Source organism: Asterias rubens, chromosome 19, assembly GCF_902459465.1.
Source record: "Asterias rubens chromosome 19, eAstRub1.3, whole genome shotgun sequence".
Taxonomy (NCBI): domain Eukaryota; kingdom Metazoa; phylum Echinodermata; class Asteroidea; order Forcipulatida; family Asteriidae; genus Asterias; species Asterias rubens.
In genome coordinates, this window is record NC_047080.1 from 982,810 (window position 1) to 1,009,673 (window position 26,864).

Genomic DNA, 26,864 nt, shown 5'->3' on the forward strand with positions numbered 1-26,864 from the left:
CCAATACCGACTTAATTCCCTTTTAACCTTTCATGAACTTGACAAGTTTTCAACACACCACAAATGTTTCAGGTGCTTGAGTTAATCGCGTTCTTCTGTTGGCACTTGCCGAGAGACTTACCAGGCTAACTTATAAATACAAGAAAAGAAAAAGACAACAAACAAAAACAAAAAGTATTAACACAGACATACAAAAAACAACTATAGTATTGTTTTATTTAAACGTTTTAACTCTCAGTATAAAGTAAGTGAAGTTTGTGGTGACGTCACCATGTATCAATCTTTTTAAGAGTAGTGGTGGCTCTGAGAAGAACATTGGTAAATTAACAAATGTCTTCTAGATTGTTCCCTTTCCAACTGGCCTACATGTCAAGGTCCTGGCAACATGGAATCTAGACAAGATATGTCAATCAACTGACAATACTGACATCATTACAAAAACATCTTAGAAAGTAATTAAAGGTAAGTTCTGACTTAGTAATTTTATACCCTTTAATTCTGGTTGAAATATATACATCCGAGTATATTTTGAGTATATGATCGCTAAGCAAAGCTGTCGTAGGCCAACAGTAATTATTCTTCTACAGCGGTTAGTCCTAAACAATTTGTAAAGCCAAGATAAACCATGATTAGATGTATATTCAACCAAAAGTACATATTTTCTTCAGCTGTAAAAAGTTTGTTGTGACAAGCAATGTTTGTTGTTTTCTTTATCATATCATTAAGTTTGTTGTTATTTTTTTGTGTTACAGTAATTGATTTCTTAAGACTTATAAAGACTATACCACTTCTACTTGTAAATGTGATCAGAATAATAATAGTATATTTTACCTCATCTATTGGGTACAAATGATTAAACTTTTCTATGTTAATTTCCCTTTAAGTGTAAATTACTTCCTCAATTTTGAGGCCTTACCGCAAAAGTAAAACTTTATTTGAAATTAAAATTGCGAAAGGACAGGATGACATTGCAATTAATTATTATTATTTTGACCTGACTTTTGCGACACCTTATATAGGCTGGTTTGTATTGTGAAAGAGTCATAGAGTGATGTAATACAGGAAAGGTTACCTCATGGGATTATGTGAATCTCACCCTCTACAAAACCTCACACACCCTATTCTAAAATAAGAAAGACCGGAGAATGACTGTCTGACACTCAGACCACCCTTTCTGAGTTTAACACCATGACTACCCAGTCCGGGCATGACACCATGACTACCCAGTCCGGGCATGACACCACGAACACCTGGTCCGGGTTCAAACCCCAGACCACCTGGTCCGGGTTCGAATGCCTTTGGGCCATAATATAGGAACAAGGACTTTTGCTGCCTATTGGCACAGTAAATAGGATCTGTCTTGTTTTTCCCCTAAAGGACTGGGGTCAATTTCACAAAGATAGTCCTAACTTAAATGTAGTACTTTGTCCTAGGAGTTATTAAAATCTTAAGGCTAGTCCTAAGTTTAACTCTTCCTTACTGGAGAGTCTTTTAAGACTCTTTGTTAAATCCACCCCTGTTGTGTAACCCCCTTGTTACACCCTCCAATATTTACTTCCTACTTGGGGTTACCAACTTTCAAGTGGTACCTAGCCAAATCTGCATCCTCAACTCTTGAGGGTGCCCCACTCATTAGATCATTACCCTCGACCGTTTTAGGAAATGCGATGACATCACGAATAGACGGTTCCCCACAAATGATGGATATGAGACGATCAAGACCTGAAAAAATTTAACACATTTTGGAATTTAGGATTTTTACAGAAACTTTTTCATACTGAGCATGCTATGACAATGTTACAGACAAGGCAGGACTTCCATTAAAAGTCACATTCATCTTGCAAAGTTCCAATCCAAAATCCTCATACACACAGTCAATAACAATTCCAGCAGCAGTCAAGCTCTCATCAGATTTTCAACAAAAAAAAACAAAACAAACAAAAATACGAAAACAAAACACACAGCATTTCACTATGGGGGATATCCCATTATCAGTTGGTACAATACCAGAAGCCCACATGTAGTGATACAGCAAAATCTACACGCAATCAGGTCGGTGTTATGCTGCCAATTAACAGGTCAGGAAGTAATAGTGTCTTGTTGTGGTCAAATTTAATGTGCAATGAAGAAATGAGATCCTTTCCTACCAACATTTATGGTTCCAATATTAAGACATCCAAACATTTGTTGACCCCAAACAACACTGATGCAACAACCAACAACCCTTCCAATTGAGACAATTTGTGTATTAGACAATAGTCCCATGATGTATGCCATTGGATAGAAACTGAAAGCACACAAGGATCCATCCAGGATTTACATCCATAACACTGCAGTTTGTATACCAGTATTTGACAATGTCACACAGGAAAACCCCAGATCCCACTCTTACGAATCATCCCCACTGGTAAATTTTGCCATGTAGTAAAAATGTTAGGTCATGCTGCAAAACATTACAAGAAGGCATATCATATGACACTTGGGTAAACAATCATAGTTATGAAATAATGGAAAATTTATTTCTGTTTTCATGTTTGGCAACAGAAAAATGGAAAATACCAAAGTGGAATAATGCTGTAAATTTATAAGCCCAGGGGGAGGGTTATTGCCAACAAGAATGTGGGAAACTATGATCCAAAGTGATGTTGAAGTCATGGCATTTCCATGGTTCAGCAAACCCTAGCAGTTTTAGATGGAGCTATAGACCAATCCGACGCGCACCGGGCGGTCAAGTGTTGAGCACCGCACGCCATTTACTGCGGTGTTCGAAACTACCCATATCTGTGAACTTATTTTAAATTTACGGTGTATATTTTGTTCACTTATTACCAATGTTTTTAATTTTTTTATTTAATCAATATTGATTGAAAAGACACTATCCACACTTATCCACAGCACATTCAAATGGTTACAGTGAAAACTAATGAAAAAAAAACATGCATGGAAAACTAGCACTAAAACGGGGGAGGGTTGGGATGAGTGCATGAAACACTAAGCCTGGGCGACTAGTGCATCTAGTGTCAAAGTCCTGACTACCGTTTTAAAACTATTGGTTAATCATGCCGCCTTGACAACCACAAAAATAGTCTAAACTTCCTGCTTGGTGAACCAATTGTGTCGCTCTTGACTTATCACAGCAATGTCATTCACAAACCTTCAATCCTTTCAGCATGAATTTTACTATTTGTGTGTATTCGGCAGACAAGATGCCGCAATGCATCTTTGGAGTTAAATTTAGTCACGACTAGTGTCAAAGTTATGACTATCTACTATGCTACTAGTCGAGTAGTAAATGTCACTAGTCATCCAGACTTAATGGAACACCAACAGGATAGAGCTAGGGGTTATTTTTTAAGAGTAGACTCACCCAATGCAATACCGCCATGAGGTGGGCATCCTGATTCTAAAGCATCTAGAAGATGACTCAGACAACTTGAATCCTCCTGTAAAAATAAATCAATAAAAAAAACACTTAATTTTTCTGAATGACATGAATGACTATAGCTTGTATCTCCGGGGCATATCCTTTCAGTGGTAATACAGTGTGGTTTTGGGTGTTACACATTAAAACAACATTTTGGCACATTACAGTAGCAATCAAGGGGCTTGGACAATGTGTAAAAACCATAACATAATTTCAATACTTTAACACACCCATTTCCTCTCGTACAGAAATTACTCTTAAAACTGTCTCAACAATTTGTGGGATTCCCATAACACAAGGAGACAAAATAATAATAATATTAATAAAAATAAAAATAATAATAATAATAATACAGAGTTCTTATAAAGCGCACATATCCAAGGCACTAGATCAAGGCGCTGAACAAATAGAGAATTAACAATAAACAAATTAATGGGCTCTGAAAATAGGAGGGGGGGGCATGCTTTTATTTCCGAAGGGGAAAGATGCAGGGGGGCCACCTTGGGGCCACCTTGCTCCTTTGGCACTTTGTGGCCGCATTTCCTATCGCTTTCCTCTTTTCTTGTTCTTTTTTTATTCATGTGGGGCACCTGGCTAGGGGGGAGGGGCACTTAAAAAATGTGGGGACACATGCCCCCAGGGCCCGCTGCTGGCAAGAATCTTGGCCAGTACCTTCAGAACTTCCTGTAGAACATACTCTTGCAGCTTTGCATCATGTATTCGGATTGAACCACCCCCGATCTCAGCTCCATTCAACACAAGATCATAATGTTGTCCTTGGACCTTAGATAACATCAAATAGAGTGAAAACAATTATGAAGCAGGAATAATCAGTTTCAATATAAACAAATAAACAACATTATGTAACAGATAAATTTGAAACAAGCTTGTTTAATATAGTATATCTGTAATTTTTCTTTGTCTGATTTTACCTCTTTTCTTTACTGTGTGAGGTTCACTCTTGTGCGCCTTGAGCACTTTAATTTGGTAAATTTTGGCGCCTTACAAATACTTTTTTTATTTGTTATTACTACTTTAAAAGTATCTGTGATTTACACAGCTAAAGCAAAAATAAAATTTTATCTCATCTAACTGACACAAACACTGTTCAAAATAGTTGTAAGTAATATTACGAGCCCAAAGTACAAATATAACGGTTTCTGCTTTCAAAAATTAGTGAGAAGTCGGCTCACATGGGAATGGGAGTATTTGTTTTCTTGAATTCTCAGAATTAATCGCCCATTTTCCAACCACTATCAACCCTGGGGACCAAGCTTCATACCGAGTTACATTAAGGCAGCGGCTCATATGACGAATGACAAGAAGTTTAATATAAATTGGGTCAAAGAATATCAAAGTCAATATATTTGGTCATATCCTGCGAACTAACACATCCACGTGTAGCATCCTCTCTACTTAGAAGCGACATACTTTTAGTGTCCGAGTTGTTCACAGGCTATTCAATCACAATTTTTCTGATTTTTCTGTGGGCAAAAAAATCGGGAAACAGACTTAAGTAGGAAGAATAACATGCCTGGCTGCACCTGGGAAGAAAAACACCCTAAGGTTTTGACCTTCACCCTAATTAGAGATAAGCACTGACTGTATACTCAGTGTTTTAAAGTCTGGTACTGCATGGGACAGAAAAGCCAAGTGGCTACTTGGGTGAGATTCCATTCCCATGACCCTAGCATATTCTAGAACCTAGTTTTAATAGGAATATCAATTCCTACCTTCAGCTCCCCTGAATTATTTTAATCATAAACGCTTTCTTCTTGTAGCCTCTAAATAGTTGCTTTTAGCCTGGTTTGGGGCAAACTCACATAAACAAAATTATGTATCATGAAAACTGGTACAACAAGGATGGTTGTTCGCTCATTATTCTCCGGCGATATTGACGAGTCAACATTTTTACAGATTTGTTATTTTATGCATATGCTGGGATTTTGACACTTACCAAAGGTGCCTTTAAAGATTAATAACCCTTTCATATTGATAGATGCAAGTGTGGGGAGTATTTATTATAATTATTATTATTCATGGTTTATTAAAACACTGCATACAGCAGCTAAAAGCCGAAATGTAAAGTTTACAAAATAGTCATTAAAAATATTACTAAATTACAAAAAATAATGAAATATCAAATGTATAAACACACAGGCAACAAGTTGTGACAGAAAACATTAAAAAGAGCACAAAAACATTTACCTTTTGAGGGGCGGAGTAAATAAGAGGGGTGTGTTCAGCCACAGGAGCAGTAAATGGATGATGCGTGGACTCCAGCTCCCCTATCCTGTCCTCGCTAGGCAAAAACAACGGGAAGTCTTCCACCCATAGAAAGTTATAGTTATTATCTGGATCTCTAATCTGGACACCTGAAATCAGAAAAACATTTCCAACCTTGAAAGTATCAAGCAGGGTTCTGGTAAAATAACCCCTGGTACCCACAACAGTGGTAGCTTTTGCTATGGTGCCCTTTGCAAGGTTCCAATACAAACTTACATTTTCCCCATAGAAGTGCCCCTTACCATAGAGCAAATTTCAAGGCCCGGTAAAGGCAGGGTATACATTTGGTGATTAATCCAAAAATTTATGACCATGAAAACTTACTAAGTGAGAATCACCTCAGCTATTGATAATGTTGTAACATTTTGAGAAATTATTCCCTTCTAAGGAATTTGGTTCTAGAGAAAAGATTCAACAACTTACTACCTGAGAAAACATTTCATGCATGAAATGTTTCCCAGATTTTGTATTCAAATTATGGATTTTTCATCTAAGATACGGACTGTTTTCTAAGATGAGATAAAGCAGAATAATTTAAACAAGTCATTAAATATTTACCTTTGTTTTCAAGTAGATTAGCAACTGTGAGGCGAAGCTGCCCCAGCAACTGACACTGTTTTGACAAAGAAAAGGGGATTGTGTTTTAAGACAAAACATTGGCTAATAGAATACCAGTCACCTCTGCACCTGGCAAAGTTGTCCCACCCATCAACCCCTGCATACATATCGTACTCGCCCCTAACATTACATATCTAAGGATTGGACGGACATCTTGCAGGAAATACTGCATGTAGAGCGCCAGGAGCGTCACTGAGGGACGGATATGTGCGCTATATAAGAAGCCACCATTATTATTATTATTATTATTATTATTATTATTATTATTATTATTATTATTATTATTATTATTATTATTATTATTATTATTATTAATATTAAATAGATATTGGTGTAACATCTTGTGAAGATGTGCTATGCCTTTTGTAAAAGAGCGTCCATTGACTTGCTTCCTTATTAAGTTGCAAGACATTAATACCAGCATGGTCATGTATCTTCAGGATAGGCAGTACAAATTATCAATCTGAGACTTATCTTGCAGGCCTGTATGCTTCCTTTCTGAAAGGGCAAGGGCACCAAGGCATTTTCTCCATGAAGGGCCACCCTATGAGGAAAATGTACATTTCTACTGGTGCATTTCAAGGGCACCAAAGCAATGGCCAGGGGCAAAGGAGACTATCGCCTTCATTGCCTCTGTGAAGTATCAGACCTGATCTTGTGTTGCTCTTCAAACGATTATTTCTTGCAAGACGAGATCGCTGTATAACTTGGCCTGGAATTACATGGAGGCCAAAGCCTTGGTCCCCCTTTAAAAGATTCCCACAGAGTTTGAATTTTTCCCAATGGAAGTACCCTTTGCAAAAGATGCCTTGCTCTTTCATAGATAAAATTCCAATCCTTTGCATCTGCAAACTAGTATATCTTCATCACTTTGTTATCCCTCCCACATAAATCCTAAAATATTACTGATTAAAACTTAGAGCATATTACAGCCCTGCCCAGTACTGGATTTAAAAAAAATGTCATACCATGCTATTATTAGGCCCTGCAGCCACAAGCAACATGTCTCCCTGAGAAACCTCCAAGCTTTGAGCCATTTCTTGCCGAACAGTCTCAGGGAGGTGTTTTGCAATCGGTAATTTCCAAGTGAGGTCATCTCTGACCTGCACTATTAGGACACCATGTTGGGATCTCTTCTTGGCTTCGCTCTGGAGATGTTCATAATCCTTGCTTTTAAGGTGATCCTGATTTAAATAAAATATTTGTGTTAAAGGAACATTACAGAATTGGTAAGAAAACAAAATCGCAGATTTACATCAAACTTACACGGTCTCATGATGATGATAGTAGGAAACATCCCTATAAATATATCTGCCTGAAATGTCATATTTGATGAGAAACATATAACTTTGCCTTTTGGAGATTATCGCTCAGTGGGCGTTTTATTCATATTTTTGTTTGCATCAATGTCATGCAAAATGTGTAATCATTTTTTTAACTATTTTCTTGTGACCCACATGGCCAATTGATCTCAAACTTCTACAGGTTTGTCAGTTTATGTATATGGTGGATAACATAAAGTGATTACACTGCCAGCAACTGTTTTGTTAGCAAAACCAGTTATGTAATACTCCTTTAAAGATAGTGGACACTATTGGTAATTGTCAAAGACTAGCCTTCACAGTTGGTGTATCTCAACATATGCATAAAATAACTAACCTGTGAAAATTTGAGCTCAATCGGTCATCGAAGTTGCGAGATAACAATGAAAGAAAAAAACACCCTTGTCACATGATATTGTGTGGGTTTAGATGGTTGATTTCGAGACCTCTGAGGTCTCGAAATCAAATTTATGGAAAATTAGTTCTTTCTCGAAAACTATGGCACTTCAGAGGGAGCCGTTTCTCACAATGTTTTATACCATCAACCTCTCCCAATAACTTGTCACCAAGAACGGTTTTATGGCACTAATTATTTTGAGTAATTACCAATAGTGTCCACTGCCTTTAACTTATACTTGTGTCAATTATCGAATACTATACTAAGTGGGGCCAAGTACTTCATCTTTTCACTTAAAATTCTGCGTAACATTAATCTGATTTTTAATAAACTACTAGGCAAACTGACTGGGAATTGTTAAATTTAATTTTGGGTTAAATTAAGTGCCTGATTTTGGGGAGCCAAATATGATGTTTTATATAAGACTTAAGTATTATAAAAAATTTAAAACCCCTTGTATCAAAATCTCTTGGGAGTAAATCAAAAGTAGGTTACACACATCAGCATATGATTGATATGGACAGTGAATGAAAACTGAATACGATTTCCACATGTTCAAAAATGCAATCTGTTATCAGTCAACACTCAGGATGTAATTTTTGCCCAGGGATGATTTAATGAGTTCCCAACTTTTTCCTGGAAAGGAACAACTCTGACACGCCGCCGTCTACAGATGTCAATTTAGTTAGCTAGGTGGTTTACCTGAAAAAGGAAGAGATTATGTTTCGCAATTCTATGTGTGCCTTAATTCAAATACAAATGTCTGACTTTATCTGCAGATAAGCTGAACTTTTAAGCAAGATAGCAAAAACAGACTTCAGCTGAAAAAAACATTTAAGTTTTTTTTAGAGAGGGCAATGTTATTTCAAATGAGCCAACAAAATATGTTCAAAAAGTCAGTGGAAAAGTAATCTTATAGTCATAAAATAAAAAATGTAAATTATATGTACTAAGAACATACCATTGCACCTTTACAGTTGATTGCTCTAACAGTGAAGTCTTCATCATCCGAGTTGAATATTGAAGATCCACTGCCCTTCAAAATTCCAGTCACATCTTTTATCTTAATAAAATATAAATGAATAAAAGTAAAACAATTCTACATAAAATGTGCATCAAAAATTGCAGTTAAAAAGACCAAACACAATCAAAATATGAGATACAAATTTCCAAAAATAAGAGACTCCTGAAAACCAGTTTCTGATCATTGAACAAAGTGATTAAAAAGTAAATCACCTGCAAACAACAGAGGGACAAAAAAAATTCTTGTTCAATTTGAGACAGGTGAACCTTGGGAGACTTTTTTCAATATACTCCTGAATGAGGACGGCTTTTGGTATTGGGGTGGTCTACAATCAGGGAAAAACCTTACTCTTTATTTTCAATTTTGCCAAGGGCACTTCTGGGGGAACTTTTAAAGTTTTATTTTAACAGAGCATTGACTGAACAAACCACCTTTATTAGGGTGGAATTTCAACTTTGAAAGGGCAAGGCCATTTTGGTTTTGCAAAGGGCACTTTAAGTCTATGGGAAACTTTTGAAGGGGCACCAAGTACAGAACCAGAAGCAACAGAGACGCTGGGCCAACAAGACCTTCAATGAAATTCTCGGCCTGCAAAATAAAGTAATAAATAAGTGACTATGAACAAAAAATATCTCACCTTGAACTCGAATCTTGTATCAGGTTTGTCAGATCCATACTAGGGGGAAAACATGGGGGGAATCGATATGACATTTTATTGATTTTAAAGATGAAAGAGATCAGTCAAGACTGTTTTTTTTTTGTAAGGGAGAAGTATTCATGTGTTATTATTTTATTGATTTTTTTTTTATTATCAAGGGAACAGTGCCAGGGGATTACTTGGAACCAACCAACCACAAACTAGGGTCAAATTTTGTTGAAAAACTATGCTTCTACTAAGTTCTTCTTACCTAATAAACAGAGAAATGCACTTTTCTGTCCTCGGGCTGATTACAGGGGGTATAATCCTCCTTGAAACCTAAAACCCTTCTGAGTTTTCAATCATATTATGTTAAGAATTGATTCATATTTTCATGGAAATTAAACAAGGATTTCCAAAAAGCTGTAACCACAGCCTTTTCCATGTACCTGCTGTACTTTTGAAGATAGTGGCAGACCCTCCTCACTCACCCCCACCCCACTTATTGAACCAATTCTCTTAAGGACTTTGTGGCATCACTGTCTCAGTGTAACCAGCTAATTTTCAGAAAAGGAAAGTTGACCCAAGGAAAGCTGACATAGCTCGGGTCAGACAATGCTAATTTTTGTAGAATTTTTTTTTAGGCAAGTCGTCAGACACACAAGGCCTAAAGGCCACTTCAAGGTGTGGGCTACAATAATTTTTTTTCCAGAGGCCGTTGCCACCTACTCCTAGGGCTGAAACAGGGTTACCCCTTTCACAGTCCATACGGATGAAGGCTTGGTATCATTAATCCAATGCCTGGCTGGTAGAGCAGAAAGCACTACCTCCCCAATTTTATGAGCAAGTGTCACGACCGGGACGCGAACCCATGCTCTGCTGATCAAACACCAGAGCTTGAATCCGGTGCTCTTAACCACTCGGCCATGACACGCCACATGCTGACATACGGTCTTTTTGTATACTGTTTCCAAAGATCATTTTCACTTCATTGATAAAGTGCACTGGTGTCATACTTAAATTTGCCATGTACATACTGTTCCAACACAAACAAATTTAACATAGGAGTCCTATATTGATCAGTATAGGACTCTTGGGATGCTTCACAGCTGGGTTTCAGGCTTACTGACAGATTTTTCTTTGAGCATATAATTGCATTTTGGGTTATTAGCATGCGCGACTTTGCGCGTAAGCTAAAACATCAACAGGCATGCGTATAGCTACAACACTGTTAAGTAGGATTTGAAACTTGGCATGGAGGAAATACAATATGGAAAGGTTTGCGGTAACACCATATAATGACTATTCCTAAATGAGTTGGGGTGGTTCTGAAAAGAACCGTTGGTTACAACTGGACAGTTCCAGAAGACAATCAGAGCATACTGATCAAAATTTCGAGTTGAAACCAACATTTAGAGAAAGTCATTACACGGTGTTACCGCAAACCTTTTCATATAACATTGTTAGGTGTATTGAAAGAGGCAAATTTCTTTTTGTTTATTACTTCTCACTAATAACAACACACAGTAGGTGTTTTTGTGCATGAAAAATGTCTAACAAGGTAAAGGAGTAATTCCATACAACAAATTTATGATATATTTCAAGGCAATGTGCTCCCTTAAAATGCGAGGAGTATACTTATAAGCATGGCTTACCTCATCCATAGCCTGAGAGTAGCTTATCCTTGGGAAAGGTGGGTTCAACTTGGGTTTTTCTTGAGGCCATGCATGTTCTAGAAGCTGCTCTATCATGGAGTAGATTCCTTCTTTATTTACAAAAGACATTTCAATGTCCACCTGCAAAATTAACAGGAAATGGCGTTATACTACTTAGTCAGGGATTGCAGGCCAATTAATCAATTCTGAAAATTGTAGTTTTTTTTAACAGGGGTGGGAGCAACATTAACAAAAAAGGTCATAAAAACAGTAGGATCAAATTTTAAGAGGAAAATGTGGAAAGGATCATTTCAATTTATTGATTCTGCACTCATCATCCAATGTTTTGATAAATATAAACAAAACATTTAGTTTTTCACTGACCGATAGATAACTTTTTTTCTCAACAGTGAACATCAGAGTGCAGATTCCAGATTCTGTGATTCTGTGAAATTGTCCACAAGTACCTTGTAAGGAAATGGAACCCACCACCAGGTGCATTTTTTAGCACACAGACATTAACCATAGCCAGCAAAATCTAAACTACTTGTAAAAGTTTGTGTATTTTGAGTGTCTGAACGAAGAGCATTTCATGAATGCACTGTGCCCCTGACCGAAGTATGTAAATTATTATCATCAGTGCTTACCTGCGTAAACTCTGGTTGTCTGTCTGGTCTGCTGCCCTCATCTCTATAGCAACGAGCAATTTGGAAATAACGGTCTATGCCACCCACCATCAGTAACTGTTTGAACTGCTCAGATCATCGACGAAGAAAAAACAAAAAGACAAAACTAAGTTTGCTCATACTAAAAATTGTGTTAAAGGGGCTGTGTTGACAGGATCAAAGCAGGACCGTTCCTGCCCTTGGAATTATGAGCTGTTACTCCACACCCACACAAGCTCATTATATTTTATGATACAGATAGGGATATGCGTCTGCAGTGTGGCTGCGTAGGAGCATGAACAACCGGCGTTGATCACGGTGACACAGCTCCTTTAAGTTAAATTATTTTCTTTACATAAACAAACTGAATAACAAGATAAAGCCAAAAACTGCCAGATATTAATATTTAATATATATGTTTTGTTTATTTATTTATTTACTTTAAAAAAATGGGAGGGGGTATTGCATTGTTTGTGCTCATTTCAAACAGTAGCATTGGACCCAAACAACCCAAGCCAACATGATAAACAGAGGATCAGATAGCACCTCTGCAAAAATTCTGCAGAACATTAATTTAAACAAAATAATTGTTTTGAAATCTCAAACAAGGGACACCAAAGGGGGACTTTTGGGGACACTAGGTGGCAGCAAACTTACCATGTAAGTCCATTGTTCTAATAATTAAGTGCACACCTCAGAACTTTTTTGTTGTTGTTTTTTTTGCCAAACACACAAGGCCTGTAAAGGCCACCTCAAGGTGTTGGTTACAATCAATTATTTGTTCATGGGCTGCTGCCACCTACTCCTGGAGCTTAAACAGGGTTACCTCCTTTACAGTCCATACAGATAACGGCTTGGGTATCTTCCATCAGAAGCATGGCTGATAGAGCAGAAAGCACTACCTCCCCAACTGAGAGCAAGGTCAATCAAGTTCTAATTATGCATGAGGTACGTCACAATGCTAATCCAAACCATGGCGAAGGGCGCAGCTACTGCAAGTGATGAGGGACATGCGCCCATAGCCTTATTTTGGGTAAGAATTACGACGTCATGCATAAATATTAAGAGAGGCGTATAGTTGACTATTGTTGACCATTGGGTGATTTTGCCTGGTACCCAGGATGTATTTCATGCAAAAGTAATCATGGAACATTGACTGGTGGTTGACAAATAGTTGCTGATCGAATTTGCCCTATGTAACCAATTTAATATTATCTGGCAAGTCTGCTGCCACCTAGAGTTCAATATCTCCCATTCAAGAAAATACAAACCTGCTGGGGACTTTGTGGTAAAGTGTAGAATTTCCCAGGTTGATGGGTCGGTACCAGAAATTCTTTAGCACCTCCAGGTGTTTTTCTGAATAAGGAAGGTGTTTCCACATCCACAAAATCTACAAAGAAAAGAAGTTTTTTATTAATTGTAACAAAACACACCAACCACTGATAAATGCTTTAGACAGAAAACAAATCTGCGCTGGAAATTTGGAGATGGATTCGATAACAATTCACTTGCCCAAATAGGAAAAAAAACACTTTTTTTTACACAAAGAAATTGGAATCTAAGAAATACTTTGGGTATGAAGCTGTTCTCGGGCATCTGAAAAAAGTCAATTTTAACACAGGTGTTTTTTTTACCATTATTTTCTTGCAACTTCGATGAATAATTTAGCAATAATTTTGACAGGTTTGTTATTTAATGCATATGTTGGGAATGGGATACACCAAGTGAGGATACTGGTATTCAATTACAAAAAATATACCCTGTCTTTAAAGAATGTAATATAAGGGGTCAAAAGTAATGATATTCATTAAATGGATTACTATGAGAAGTTGTTTTACCATGTTGATTACAAAGGAACTCCCTCATTCTCATGATCATAGAGGAACGAACTCTTAGATTATGCTGCATTCGGGTGCTCCTGAGGTCCAGATATCTGAACTGCATCCGTACTGACTCCTTCACCTGTTAGTAAGTGATCATGCGAAGAAAAAAAAGAAATAAAATAAGCATTCTGGTTATGTGATGAGCCTCATTTCACAAAGCTGCTTAAGCTTAACAAAATCTCCTAAGCAGATATGAGCAGGATACCAGTCTCAAATTCCACTTGTGATATTGTAGTTTGGCTGGTAACCTTATTCTGGTAAGCATAATTTTGTTATGCTTAGCTACTTTTTGTGCTTTTTAAGCAACTCTATGAAATTGGGCCCTGGAGTAATAACACCAATAAAACTGGGTTCTTATGTAGCACTGTATCACACTCAAAAGGGTCCTATCAAAATGGGTTCTTATGTAGCACTGTATCACACTCAAAAGGGTCCTATCAAAATGGGTTCTTATGTAGCACTGTATCACACTCAAAAGGGTCCTAACAAAATGGGTTCTTATGTAGCACTGTATCACACTCAAAAGGGTCCTATCAAAATGGGTTCTTATGTAGCACTGTATCACACTCAAAAGGGTCCTATCAAAATGGGTTCTTATGTAGCACTGTATCACACTCAAAAGGGTCCTAACAAAATGGGTTCTTATGTAGCACTGCATCACACTCAAAAGGGTCCTAACAAAATGGGTTCTTATGTTGCACTGTATCACACTCAAAAGGGTCCTATCAAAATGGGTTCTTATGTAGCACTGTATCACACTCAAAAGGGTCCTATCAAAATGGGTTCTTATGTAGCACTGTATCACACTCAAAAGGGTCCTATCAAAATGGGTTCTTATGTAGCACTGTATCACACTCAAAAGGGTCCTATCAAAATGGGTTCTTATGTAGCACTGTATCACACTCAAAAGGGTCCTATCAAAATGGGTTCTTATGTAGCACTGTATCACACTCAAAAGGGTCCTATCAAAATGGGTTCTTATGTAGCACTGTATCACACTCAAAAGGGTCCTATCAAAATGGGTTCTTATGTAGCACTGTATCACACTCAAAAGGGTCCTATCAAAATGGGTTCTTATGTAGCACTGTATCACACTCAAAAGGGTCCTATCAAAATGGGTTCTTATGTAGCACTGTATCACACTCAAAAGTGTCCTATCAAAATTCTCATTTTTTGTTTCTCATCAGGTTTTAAGCATAGAGATGTATGTGTATCATCTTCTAATAGTTTTCAAGAGGCCGCAGGGCATTCAGCATCCACTGCCAGAAACACCTATGTAACTGAGCTCTTTTACATGCTTTAGACAACATACGAGACCTATGCTTTACAGCCCATCCAAATGCTAAAGCAAAAATGGTCATGTCTTGCTTAACGATGCAAGTGTCAAGACCAGGACCCGAACTGTTGTTCAATTAAACGATCAACTTTAACGATCAGCCCAATCGGCGAGTTGTGAAGTGAAGTTGTTTTCTAATAAATTGGGACGAAACCAAGAAATGAATTGCTTCCTTTGTGTGTCTTTTGGACTCATGTGTTGGACTTTTAAAAAGGTTAGTTTCTTGTTACGGCAAATACTGTATTATAACACCCTTACAAATATTCTGCCTTTTCATTGGTTTAGAGTGCGTCACATGATATGTCTTAGTTTTACTAGAAACAGTGGTCGTGTGATAGTGCATTGTGTGCCTCGTGACAGTCCGACAACAATCACACGGCGTGGCCAGACCTCTTTTTACCCACCACGATCCCAATCAATTGTGAATCTGTGTATCTAAACCGCCCGTACGAAGAATCCGTGTACCAGAATGATAAATAGTTTTTGAAGTGTTATAAAACAAATATTGACTGCCCTTACTCGTGCTATGGTTAAAACTAAGACTCCCTCAAAGCAGTCAATATTTGTATATTATCCACCGATTGTTGTTCTTGTTCATTTGTTACTTTGTTAGGGAAAATAACTCTTTCAAACTGTTTTTGATTTACCTGTTGGAAATCATGTATCTGGATTGGAAGTTTTTCTTTACTAGCATTCAGCACCTTGACTTCACTGGCAACCACTTCAATCTCACCTGTGGACATTTTCTGAAATAAAACAAAACAAAAAAACAAAGCATCTGTTCAAATGTAATAGCTTCCCACTCAGCAGTACACAAACAGCAAGTTGATGTGTAATTGCTAATGACGACTTTAAAACCAGAAATAAGGTAACCACCGTTTGCCGTGTGACTCAAGCTGAGAGACATCAAAGTAGACCTTCATTATCACTGGATTAGGGCTAGGGCACCCTCACATAGATGTCAAATAGGAGGTTGCTCTTTTGGCTTAATAATAATAATAACGTTAATTTTTTATATAGTGCTTTTTCACACCCAAAGGGTGTCCCAAAGCGCTTCAAATTATTACCCCTGGGGTGGTATTCACAAAGGTAGTCATAACTTAGGACTAGTCCTAGGCAATGCTAAGAGACAGGACTGGTCCTAAGTTAGGATGAGTTACTGGTCCTAACTTAGGACCAGTCCTATCTCTTAGCATTGCCTAGGACTAGTCCTCAGTTAGGACTACCTTTGTGAAATCCGTCCCGGGTCACTGGGCCTTAAATCATTCTTTTAAACCATCTCAGCTCCTTGGGGAGCATACAGCCTTGTGCAAAAATGGGTTACTTGGCTAAATCAATCAGGTACCCGTTTACCCCTGGGTGGAGAGACGCAATAATAGTTAAGTGTCTTGCTCAAGGACACAAGTGTCATGACCGGGATACAGAATCATCAGAGCTTGAATTTGGTGCTCTTATCCGCTCGGCCATGACACCCCTTATCCTGTGTGCTGGGAGATACATATAGCTAGGCGTACATGTAGCCGTGCAATGTGCATTGAAACTTACCATATTGGCTAAGCCATCGGGCCTCTGTTGCACTTTTCCTGTTACCATGATAACTGATTCCAAATGAATCCCTTCTAAAGATTCTCCTGTCCCCTGAGAAATGGACACAACAAGAGAATTAGGGATCCGTACTAATAAGTACAAAGAAAAGAAGGTAAACAATATCTTGAAGGAGTCAAGGTTCAAAAGCATTGTTATATAATTTGCAAATGGGACTTGGGGGAAAAGTAATCTAATTATCAAAAATGGTGGTCACTATAGTCAAGTGGTTAGACTGCATGACATGCAATCACAAGGTTGAGGTTCAAATCCTACCACCCTAAACCGCATGCGCTGACTTCACAATGACTAGAACAAGTATTGTTTTCTAGTTACTGACTAACAATTTCCTCTGATTTGGGCAATTCATAATCAGAGATATTAAACCATTGTTTGTATTAATGATGATCTCGATTGGCTGTCGCCATCTTGGTGTTTATGCCGAGTTCACCTAAACAAACAAACTAACAAACAAGCAAACAAATTGAAAGCCCTTTACGTTTATGTTGATAACTTGGCAGGATCCTTTAGTGAGAACGTTAAGCCAAGGGTGCTTGATTTTTGGTGGAGTGCAGATCGGACACAAAAGAGCTATCATAACAAAACTTAGGGAACCGAAGGTGCTGATTGCTGAAGACAAGATTGCTGATTGGTGCTAGACATAGTGCATATATGTGCATCCTTTCTTGCATTTTTACCTTTTTTACTTCTGGAAGTACCACCTGAGTGACTCCATAAGCATCTCTGAGAGTGAGCATGAAGTCATAGCGCTTGTGCTGAATCCAGCCGCACAGCGTCACACCTTGTCCAACCTGTGCCGTAGACAGCTCACCACAGGAGTGTGTCCTCCATGAAAAGCTGCTTGGATCTGAAATCAATTTGAATCAACTGTTATCTTTAGTTTTGATGATCAACCCTCCCGACGGTCTCTGACTGGGGGTGGGTGGAGGGTTACGTCGATCATCACAACTAGCATGACTAGGTTCTTCTACTTCAAAAAATTAAGACATTTCAAACAAGTCTCCTTTCTGCAGATTAATACAATCATTAATAATTGTTTATTAATGATAAAAAGACTCAATTTGAAGTATTAAGAATTGATATTTTGATTCATGCAGAACAATGCTATGTATTTAGTTCCTTACAAAGTTTCTTACAAAGTTCAATTCAACTCTTACCAACCTGAAAAAGAATGTTATTGAAGCGTTCAGGAAGTGTGTGCACAGACAGGCATGACCGTGACCACATTGACAGTTCTAAGCAGTGCGGTAATCTTCACTTATTATGAAGCAGTCAAGCAGCACTTATAAAGGGGAAAGTTGGAGTTATCCTTGAAATTGAAAAGCTCAATTTGGTTTGCCCCACTTGTGTGGCCAAGGATAGCTGAATCCTTTAAGGATTCAGCTATCCTTGTCTGAATCCTTAAGGATTCAGCTATCCTTGGCCACACAAGCGGAGCTAAATTTGGGCAAGTTTTCAAAAAAACTGACTTGATTTTATGAACTGAACTAAAAATCTCTTTATAGGGCCTAATTATATTCATCTTATTCTAACTTTACAAAGACAAAGTAAAGGGTAAATAAATTATAATTGATACTATTTAATTTAGTCACAGCTTTAATTAATTAAATTGAAAGAAGAAGTCATCTTGTTCCTTGAAAAACACCAACAAAGTATCTGCACTGCACTTGTGGTATGGTCGTTTTTTCGTAATGTTGTGTGTCAAAAAAAACACAGTAACAAAGTCAAAACATTACCTTTATTTTCTACGTTGAGAACCGTCCCTCCGGCGTGCAAACTGCGTCTCACATGACGGAGCTGTTGACGAACGAGTCTTTGGCAGCCACTGCACAATTTTAGCATTGTGGTTGACTACGAATTTGACAAAAACGGTACAATGCAACAATTCTAACTTTCTCCCGCCTCTGTGTGTGCTTCTTATTTTTTGACCACTTCTGCTTTTTGGTAAAAATTGTCGTCTGCTTTCCATGCCAAAAACTACGCATGTTTCGTCTTGTTCCCAACCATGTATAACTAAATATACTTGCAAAATATAGCAGGTGCCAGACTAAATATTCTTTTTTTTTTTTTTTTGTGAGGGGTGGGGGGTGGTGGGCTGGGCGCGCACGACTTAGACTTAATTCAAGTCGCGTTAACATGCGAGAGGTCCCTCCCTATAAGCGCTTGCTTACAGGGCCAACTAGCAAACACAGGACCCCAAAAGACGGGGCTCGACTCTCAAGAAATTGGGACTTGATTCAAGTCTAGGCAAGACCGTGAGAGACGAAGGGACGAAGGTGCCCACTGTTAAGTGTAAATAGCGCCACCCAATGGGGAGCCAATTTCCATTGCCAATAAAAAAAAATCAACAATAACAATAAAACATGCACAAACGAAGAGTAAGTGCCTAAAATATTGGCCGGATTGCACCAATTATATGTCAATTTTGGAACTATTAGTTTGATTTATGTGAACAAAAGGTAAGCGTTTATTAAGAAGCATCAGAGAGGTAAAGGGTAGTGTTTTGTTACCTTAAAATTTTTTTTTAAACCGGCTTGGCTTGGTCATCATCCTCTCACAGATCTTGTTCTTGTTTTGTTTGCTAGGGGGGGGGGGGGTCATCATGGGAAACTTTAGGAATGAGCCTAGTTGCCATAACGTAACCCTCCTCCCGATGGCGGCGGAGCAACTTCTTCTGGGTTGTGTGACTTGTCGGTCCGGCAGGGGTGGATTTCACAAAGAGATGTCATCTCGAGTTAGGACGAGTTACTCGTCCTAAACTCGTCCTTGCTTGGAACGAGCCATACGTGTTTACTTTACCTATAGGACTAGTTTAGTTCAACAACCATGCCGAGTTATTGTCACAAACATACTACTGAACTTATTGCAAACTATTACTGGGCACGAAAAGTGTCTCCCTATATTTCTATACTATTACTCAGCAGGGCCCAATTTCATGGCTCTGCTACTGTAAGGACAGAATCGGCGCTTACGGAAGCAGGGAATTCTGTGCTTACGGCAAGCGTATTTCACGGGTTAGCGGCGAATTTGGGCTTCTGCGCGTGCGTACTCCACGTTCCTAGGCATTCTACGCTTACCAGGCTAGCGCAGAAATTCGGCGCTTGCACGTAAGCGGGGAATCGTGATCGTAAGCGCAGAATTCGGCGGTAAGCAGAGCCATGAAATTGGGCCCAGGTGTCTTCCTTGTGTGTAGGTGCCACCGTCGTCGCCCCTCAGTTGATTTTATAGTTTGCGTCGTGGGTATCCAATTCTAAAGGGAGGTGGTAAATCAATATTTTTCAGAAAAGAGGGTCGTCTATTGTCAAAGTTCAATTGAAGGTTACACGATGATACTTTAGTTGAAAGGCTGTTTGTTGGAAACCACCTGATTACAAACTTGGATATTTCTCATAGAAATTAGGGTAATTTCCATATGTCAGCAATCCGTTTGTTATTTCTCATATGGGGAATCCCCATTGTCAGCAATAAAACCGCTGCGTTAGGTGCAGGTTGCTAAAACTATAATGTTCAATGATCTGATTTTCTTTTGCCCCAAAAAACGAAAAGCCTTGGCTTGAAGTGCCTATACATTATAGCATATAAATCACGTAGATTGCCATTTTTGTCTTTGTTAGCCTTTATAAATGCACAAAATAACTTGTAAAAATCGATTTAAAAAGAATCTTTTTTTAATATATTTTTTTGTTAATTCTTTCATGATTGTGTTTCTTACTAACTGCATTATTTTTTTAAACTATTGTTTTAGCCGTAACATAACATAACATAACATAGACTAAATTGGTGTACTATGAAGAAGTATACACAATTCGTATTTCAAATGCCATGATTGTCCAAAGTTTGACAGCTACGTAATTATGCGCACTTGTTTCAATCATGCATGCCTACAATATGATTACATTTAAAGAAAACAAATTTGTTACAAGAAAGGTATACAAAATGCTTTACTACAAATTATCACAAAGCAAAAGTTGTTGTTTGTATTGAGCTACACTCTATACGCTATCTTCAAAATGAGAAGTGTTCACATAGCAGTATACTTTATAATGTGAACTATTGGTAATGCTACTCAAAATATTTGTTAGCATAAAAACTTACTTGGTAACAAGCAATGGAGAGCTGTTGATACTATAAAACATTGAGAAACGGCTCCCTCCTCTGAAGTAACGAAATTTTCGGGGAAAAAGGTGATTTTCCACTAAAATAATTATTTGAATTTGATTTCGAGACCTCAGAAAGTCATCTAAAACACAATATTTCCATCACAGAAAACTATGGGCTTGTCTTTAGGGTAATGCTACATTCAAAAAGTGATAGTCTTAAAGTGATCGCAAAGCAAAAACCTGTCACTTTTATGATCATCTACATCTGGGCCCAATTTCATAGAGCTGCTAAGCACAAAAATTTGCTTAGCGTGAAATTTTTGCCTTGATAAAAACAGTATTACCAACCAAAATTCCATGTGATTTTCAGGATAAGCAAACAACAACTGAATACCCGAGTACGTTAACAAGCAATATGCAACACATGGAAATTTGGTTGGTAATCCTGTTTTTTATCAATAAAGAAAAAATTGGGCCCTTAACAGTCCTGATATTGGTCACTTGTACTTTTTAGTGGTAAATTACAATAATAGTAGGGTATGTTGATGAGTGCACTGTCTAAGTGATCATTATCCTGCTCTTATACCACGTTGAATTCGTTTCGCAAACTGAGTTAACGGCCTGGAAGACAGTCTGGAAGAAGGATGCTCTAGAGTTGATCGTAAGGGAAGCCTGGCTGGTCGGGTTTAGTAAATAATGTATTTAAGTTGTTTGACGCGATACTCGAAGTTTGTTCAAATTTCGGCAAACCAGATTTCGATCGTTGTTGTCGAAGCAGCTAGTTGCCATTTAGATAACAATGGTCATAAACCTCAGCGTTGCGGTCAGCCCAAGGTATAACCTCTTCAGCCGTGTTGTAGACGAGTTCAAGCATGCACAGACAATCTCCTTCGGCAGTATGTGCGTTTTCGACTTCTCCACCAACGTATTTTTTGTAAAGTGTACCAAGCTTGAAATTCACCGTAGCAGGCTTGAGTTTGAGCGCCTTGAATGCTTGCATGGTGTCGAAGCAACGAAGGCCCATCTCGGCAGGCAACTCAACCCCAACATCTCTGAAATGCTGGGCTATTATACCAAAGTCAAACCGGTTTCCATTATGAGCGACCAAACAAACGGGTTGTGCCTGCATCCTCAAAAAGCTCTTCAAAAAATCAGCTACATCTCTGGAGAAAACACCCCGCTTATTACGAACGAGTAACTGACGTGTCAACCCTGTTAAACTCTCGGCAAATGAGCTCAGTTCCCTCGCCGGGTCGAAACACAGGATCAGTTTGTCAATGACACGCGGGAATCGTGGATGGGTAGTGATGGGTCCATTCACGAGTGCGGCCCGACTCACGGCACACAGGCACATCTCCGTAATTTTGCAGTCATCGCCGAGCCCAGTGGTCTCCAAGTCAAGAAAAACAAAAGTCGATGCCATCTTCGGTATAGTGGAGATTGGAAAATTACTCTCAAAAGTTACAGTTAGATACTTGAAAGTGACTTGAATCTGACAAGTGTCTCGGTCTGCAACACTGTTAACAATGAAGTACAGACACCGTGAGGCGCGCTGTATAAGTACGCCCCAGTGATTGGTGGCGACACGTAGCTGTGCGAATGTTATGAGTTAAGCTACAATGTTATAGTATTCAACGAGGCAAACCCGAGTTGAATGGAACATTCCACCTTTCAACGAATAAGAGAATAATACACGTTGCGAAATAATTTGGGTTTTCCATTTTTGGGGGGAGAAATGGTAATGCGATTTTTTGCTAATATCGTGATATCGCCCAAGCTTATCGTGTATATGGACAAACTTGACCTTTGTGTGGACCCAAACATCAAAGCAGAGGGAACGGGCGTCTTCTCCGAAAAGATAAGGCACGCTTGTGGTGGACTATCTTGCCTTGCCAGGCAGACCTTGTGTGCCTAACTGTTAATTGCTTTAAAACCATGTTTTAAGTGCCACACAGAGCCATGGTTTTCATGGCACAACGCGTTTTTTGTTAAAGGAACACGTTGCCTTGGATCGGACGAGTTGGTCTATAAAAAGCGTTTGAAACCGTTTGTTATGAAATGTATACGGTTAGAAAGATGTTTTAAAAGTAGAATATAATGATCCACACAAGTATCACTAAAAATTGCACGGTTTTCTTTTTACGTCACGAACTATCACCGTCGGCCATATTTTATGGGAGTCAAAATTTTGACTCCCATAAATGGCCGATCGTGTTCTTGGACGAGGTAAAAAGAAAACCACGCAATTTCGAGGCATATTTGTGTAGATCATTGTATACTACTTTTAAATCATCTTTCTAACCAAATGCATTTTATAACAAACGGTCACAAAACGCTTTTCAAAGACCAACTCGACCGATCCAAGGCGGAAGGGGCGTCTTCTCCGCAAAGATAAAGGCAAGCTTTTGGTGGACTCCCCCGCCGTGCCAGGCCGCCACTGTACGCCCAGTGGGATCGAATCTCCGGCGAACAGAATTCCCCGCCATCGGTGTCCGTGGAAATCTGCTCCGGATGGACGATGTTTCTCAGGCCTCCGGAAAACTTTAGGAGGAGGATTCAAAAGAGGGCTCTTTCAGAAACACACCGGCGGTCCCCCGTGCGATGAACGGACTAGGGAGGAAGTGGAGTCAAGAGAGTTTCCAGGCGTTTCCAGTAGGGGCCTACCGTACGTTTTATTATTTTTTTACGGTGTTTATTAAAATTACACAGCCTATGGCATAGTAAAATTGAAATAGTTTGAGAAACTAGATCACATTGTATGAAACAAAAGTATCATAACCATAATTTTGTTTTGTTTAGAATCGTGATGCTCAGCATGATCTGACTATAGTTTAAAAATTACATGGAGTTATGAGATGTAAACAAAATCTAAGTACTGTTATAACAGTGATTATTTGTCTCAGTCTTTAGAAAGCTCACTAATCAAATTAAAAGGTAAAGTTCATTTTGACAAAATGCAAACATTGAAACATACAAAACATTAAAAAAAAAAAATTGCATACCAGTCCTGTTGCTTATTTTGATCATGATATTATAACTTTTGCAAAACGAAAACAAAACTTCATTTATTTCAGGTTGTCCATTGTCAGATGGTCAGATGATAAGTCTTCCTTCTGAATGAGCGTCCAACCGGACCAAACTTAAAACAAGTCACAATAACTTATTGTACTTATTAATACTAATGCTCTGTTTACTTCTTATTTTAACCACCCAAATCACCCAATATGACCGTAAATAATCGTCATTGAGTCGTGGCCGATGAAGATGAATATAACCGCGATCTCAGACTTGAAATCAAGTCTATCTCGAATGGTGTCCTCGGTCAATGATGCTATGACAGATGAAGTTGTCCCAGATCTCCTCGTTTCATCTTTACGAAATTAAAGATCCATTCTTGGTTTCTTCTTAGGTCTACTTGGTGAATTAAATGGTGAATAATATGGCTCCACCTGGTTGAAGTGAACTCTGTTTCTGTCCATCCATTCTATTAAAACTTTAGAGTTGTTCATTATTATCTTGATCAGTGCGATGACATCTGACTCGGCATTGTGTGCATCAGGAAAAGGCAGGCCGTAAAACCGCTGGTAAATCTTCCCCAACGCAACGCTCTTCCCAGGACTGCTCGCTTGGTTGTTCACTTTGTCAATTTGGGTAAAAGCTTCCCGCGAATCCACACACAATACATCACCAGAGAAGCGCTCTCCAACTTTATCCAATTCAGTCCGTAGCAGTTTAAAGTCAAATTTGTTCCCGTTGTGAGCAACAAGACAAACTGGTGCATCTTGACGGGCAAGGAAGAGTTGCAGCATCTTCGCTAAATCGGCATCAAATATCTTCCGTTTGGACTCTTCAACTAAGTTGTAATTGTCCAATCCTGTCATTTCATATGACACATGAGAAACTGCCTTGTTGGGGTTGACACATAACGTCAGTTTATCTTGAACTCGCGGTAGCTTTGGGGTGTTGTCTGATCCGGATGAAGTCGAAGAACTCAGCGAATTCCGATGGATGGCTATCATACAAACTTCAATAATTTTCGGTCTGTCCAGGGCCTCAAGACAAGTTGTTTCAAGATCGAGGAACACGAAAGTTTGAATTTGGGGTGGGAGAACGGGATCATCGTTGCCCACCTGCTCTTCAGATGACAGAAAGCTTTCCATATTGTTATTTTCTTGACAATAATCGACTTGTCAGATGTTTATGATAGCTGACTTTTGTATGAAATGATGATTAGAATACATCAGAACAAAATTCCACTGAAAAAAAGAAACAGGACAAGCCCGGACATGTACGTGCACATCACAAGGGTGAAAAGCATAATCGTTTTAAACGAACAGTTCATGTCCGTAACGAAACGCTTACTCCTCCATTATGACCCTGTTCCACCATCTACTTGTTCATTATTTCAAAGACAAACAAGCGTCAGTTTGTTTACAGTAGAAAATCCCCCACGCAATAATGCCGAGGCTGTTCTTTTTAATAAACTTACTCGTTGTATTTTAACAACTATTTTGAAAATTAATACCCTGATTATTGTATTATTAAAAAATGTTGTGAAAGTGATGCGGAAATTAGTTAAATATTTATATATTTTTTTTAACGAAATCGATTGTGTGATGAAAGTGGAAATTACAATAAAATGAGAATTTTCGCGAGTGTAAGATAAGTTGAATGAAGTAATGTCATATGATATTACTAGAGGTTACGGAGGGGTCCTACACTAAAGGTTTGGCTGTGTTGGAGAATCGGTGTGTGAACATTTTTAAAGGAAAAGGTAAATAAAAGTAGCAAATGAGTTATAAAACTCATTTCAAATGAACAATAATTTGTTTAAACATTAGTTTACAATTGTTACGATTACCGTTTGACAGTATAAATGTGGTCAAAACGGATAAAAAAGGTTGTAAAACAAATGCATTTAATAATTCAAGTTTGTCCACTGCTTAGAACCGTATATTTCCGACACCAAGGAAACAACGGCCTTTCTTTTTCTAGCATTTACAAACCATAGTTTTAACCAATATATGCACTTTGATTGGGCCCTGCTGGTAATAAACATTGCAGGCCTGTAATTACACAAAGACCAGGAAGTTTGTACCCATTCGAAACATTTCTTTGCCTTTACTCAGTTTGCAAAATCATAAAATGAAAATGGCTTTGCCCTCCCAACCAAAGATAAAATTCTGCAATGAGTTATATATTTAATGAACATTTTACCCAGTCAAATCGATCGTAGAGATAATTTGTTAATAAACTAAACATGAACATTGTAATTGTATTAAATTGTAGCGATACATTTTAATTGGCGTACGTAATCACATTGCCTTTTGCATTGGCCATTGTAACTTTGTATGCTGTGTGTGGATGAATAAAGACTCTCTACAGTTAAGAGCGTTTACTAATAATACGTAGGCCTAATGCATGTTTTTAAAGGTATTTTTAAAGATTTGACTGACAAAAAAGAGCTGAAATATGTTCAGTTTTTTTTAAAGTCACCTTGAAGTGGTAGTTTGTCAAAATAAAGCTCTAGTCTAGTCTTGTCACTAATGAGTGGAATGTGAATAAGAGTAGGCCCCGACAGAGGGGGTGCGTTGCTTGTGATGTCAATCGAGGCGCGATATTTGAGGAGAAAATGTGTAGTCTGGCCTAGTACATCTGGTACCTGATTGGTATGACGCCTACGTGCAGAACTACGGTCCAGGGAGCAGACTGCACGCACTATGGCTGCTGTGCGGACTGTCCAATCAAATTTACCCTACAGGGTGAATCGCATGCAGTGCCAACAAAAAATCATGACGCTAAAACAATGCCCTCGAAGTTCAAACTTCAGCTCTAGAAGTTCAGCTCTATCTCTATAGTTGAATTTTTTAAATTTTTATTTCCAGGTGACTTTAAGTACATGTTGCAGTCAA

The 26,864-nt window shown here is 38.4% G+C and overlaps 3 protein-coding genes across 3 annotated transcripts in view; 1 reads left to right on the forward strand and 2 right to left on the reverse strand.

Moving 5' to 3' along the window:
* Positions 1 to 204: 204 nt before the first annotated feature.
* Positions 205 to 18,837, reverse strand: LOC117303216 (aspartate--tRNA ligase, mitochondrial-like). Its single transcript, XM_033787358.1, has 16 exons — positions 18,589 to 18,837; positions 17,530 to 17,699; positions 16,793 to 16,885; positions 15,895 to 15,993; positions 13,867 to 13,990; positions 13,300 to 13,418; positions 12,011 to 12,115; positions 11,364 to 11,504; positions 9,709 to 9,747; positions 9,009 to 9,110; positions 7,297 to 7,512; positions 6,269 to 6,323; positions 5,633 to 5,799; positions 4,097 to 4,207; positions 3,368 to 3,443; positions 205 to 1,722 (listed from the first exon to the last, which is right to left on the reverse strand). The coding sequence occupies exons 1-16, from the start codon at positions 18,692 to 18,694 to the stop codon at positions 1,559 to 1,561; spliced, it is 1,887 nt and encodes a 628-aa protein (XP_033643249.1). The 5' UTR covers positions 18,695 to 18,837; the 3' UTR covers positions 205 to 1,558.
* A 2,501-nt stretch (positions 18,838 to 21,338) lies between these two features.
* On the reverse strand, positions 21,339 to 25,507 carry LOC117303298. Its single transcript, XM_033787464.1, has 3 exons — positions 24,336 to 25,507; positions 23,304 to 23,493; positions 21,339 to 22,563 (listed from the first exon to the last, which is right to left on the reverse strand). The coding sequence occupies exons 1-3, from the start codon at positions 25,110 to 25,112 to the stop codon at positions 21,731 to 21,733; spliced, it is 1,800 nt and encodes a 599-aa protein (XP_033643355.1). The 5' UTR covers positions 25,113 to 25,507; the 3' UTR covers positions 21,339 to 21,730.
* Positions 25,508 to 25,657: 150 nt separating this feature from the next.
* Positions 25,658 to 26,864, forward strand: part of LOC117303036 (spectrin alpha chain, non-erythrocytic 1-like) — a 53,677-nt gene continuing 52,470 nt past the window's right edge. The window contains exon 1 of the mRNA XM_033787075.1: positions 25,658 to 25,726. The gene's annotated coding sequence lies outside the window, so the exon portion shown is untranslated. The remainder of the gene's footprint in view (positions 25,727 to 26,864) is intronic.

Excerpts from the sequence above, each read along its gene's own strand:
- LOC117303216 (XM_033787358.1), bottom strand. The coding sequence starts at position 18,694 with ATGCTAAAATTGTGCAGTGGCTGCCAAAGACTCGTTCGTCAACAGCTC. Across the intron at positions 6,324-7,296 it reads CAGGGCCTAATAATAGCATG|TGTCAGTTGCTGGGGCAGCT; the intron begins GTATGACATTTT and ends TTGTCAAAACAG. Across the intron at positions 5,800-6,268 it reads TAATCTACTTGAAAACAAAG|GTGTCCAGATTAGAGATCCA; the intron begins GTAAATATTTAA and ends TTCTGATTTCAG.
- LOC117303298 (XM_033787464.1), bottom strand. The coding sequence starts at position 25,112 with ATGGAAAGCTTTCTGTCATCTGAAGAGCAGGTGGGCAACGATGATCCC. Across the intron at positions 23,494-24,335 it reads AGAAACCAAGAATGGATCTT|TTTTCCGGAGGCCTGAGAAA; the intron begins TAATTTCGTAAA and ends CTCCTCCTAAAG. Across the intron at positions 22,564-23,303 it reads TTCCGCCTTGGATCGGTCGA|AACTCATAACATTCGCACAG; the intron begins GTTGGTCTTTGA and ends ACATTGTAGCTT.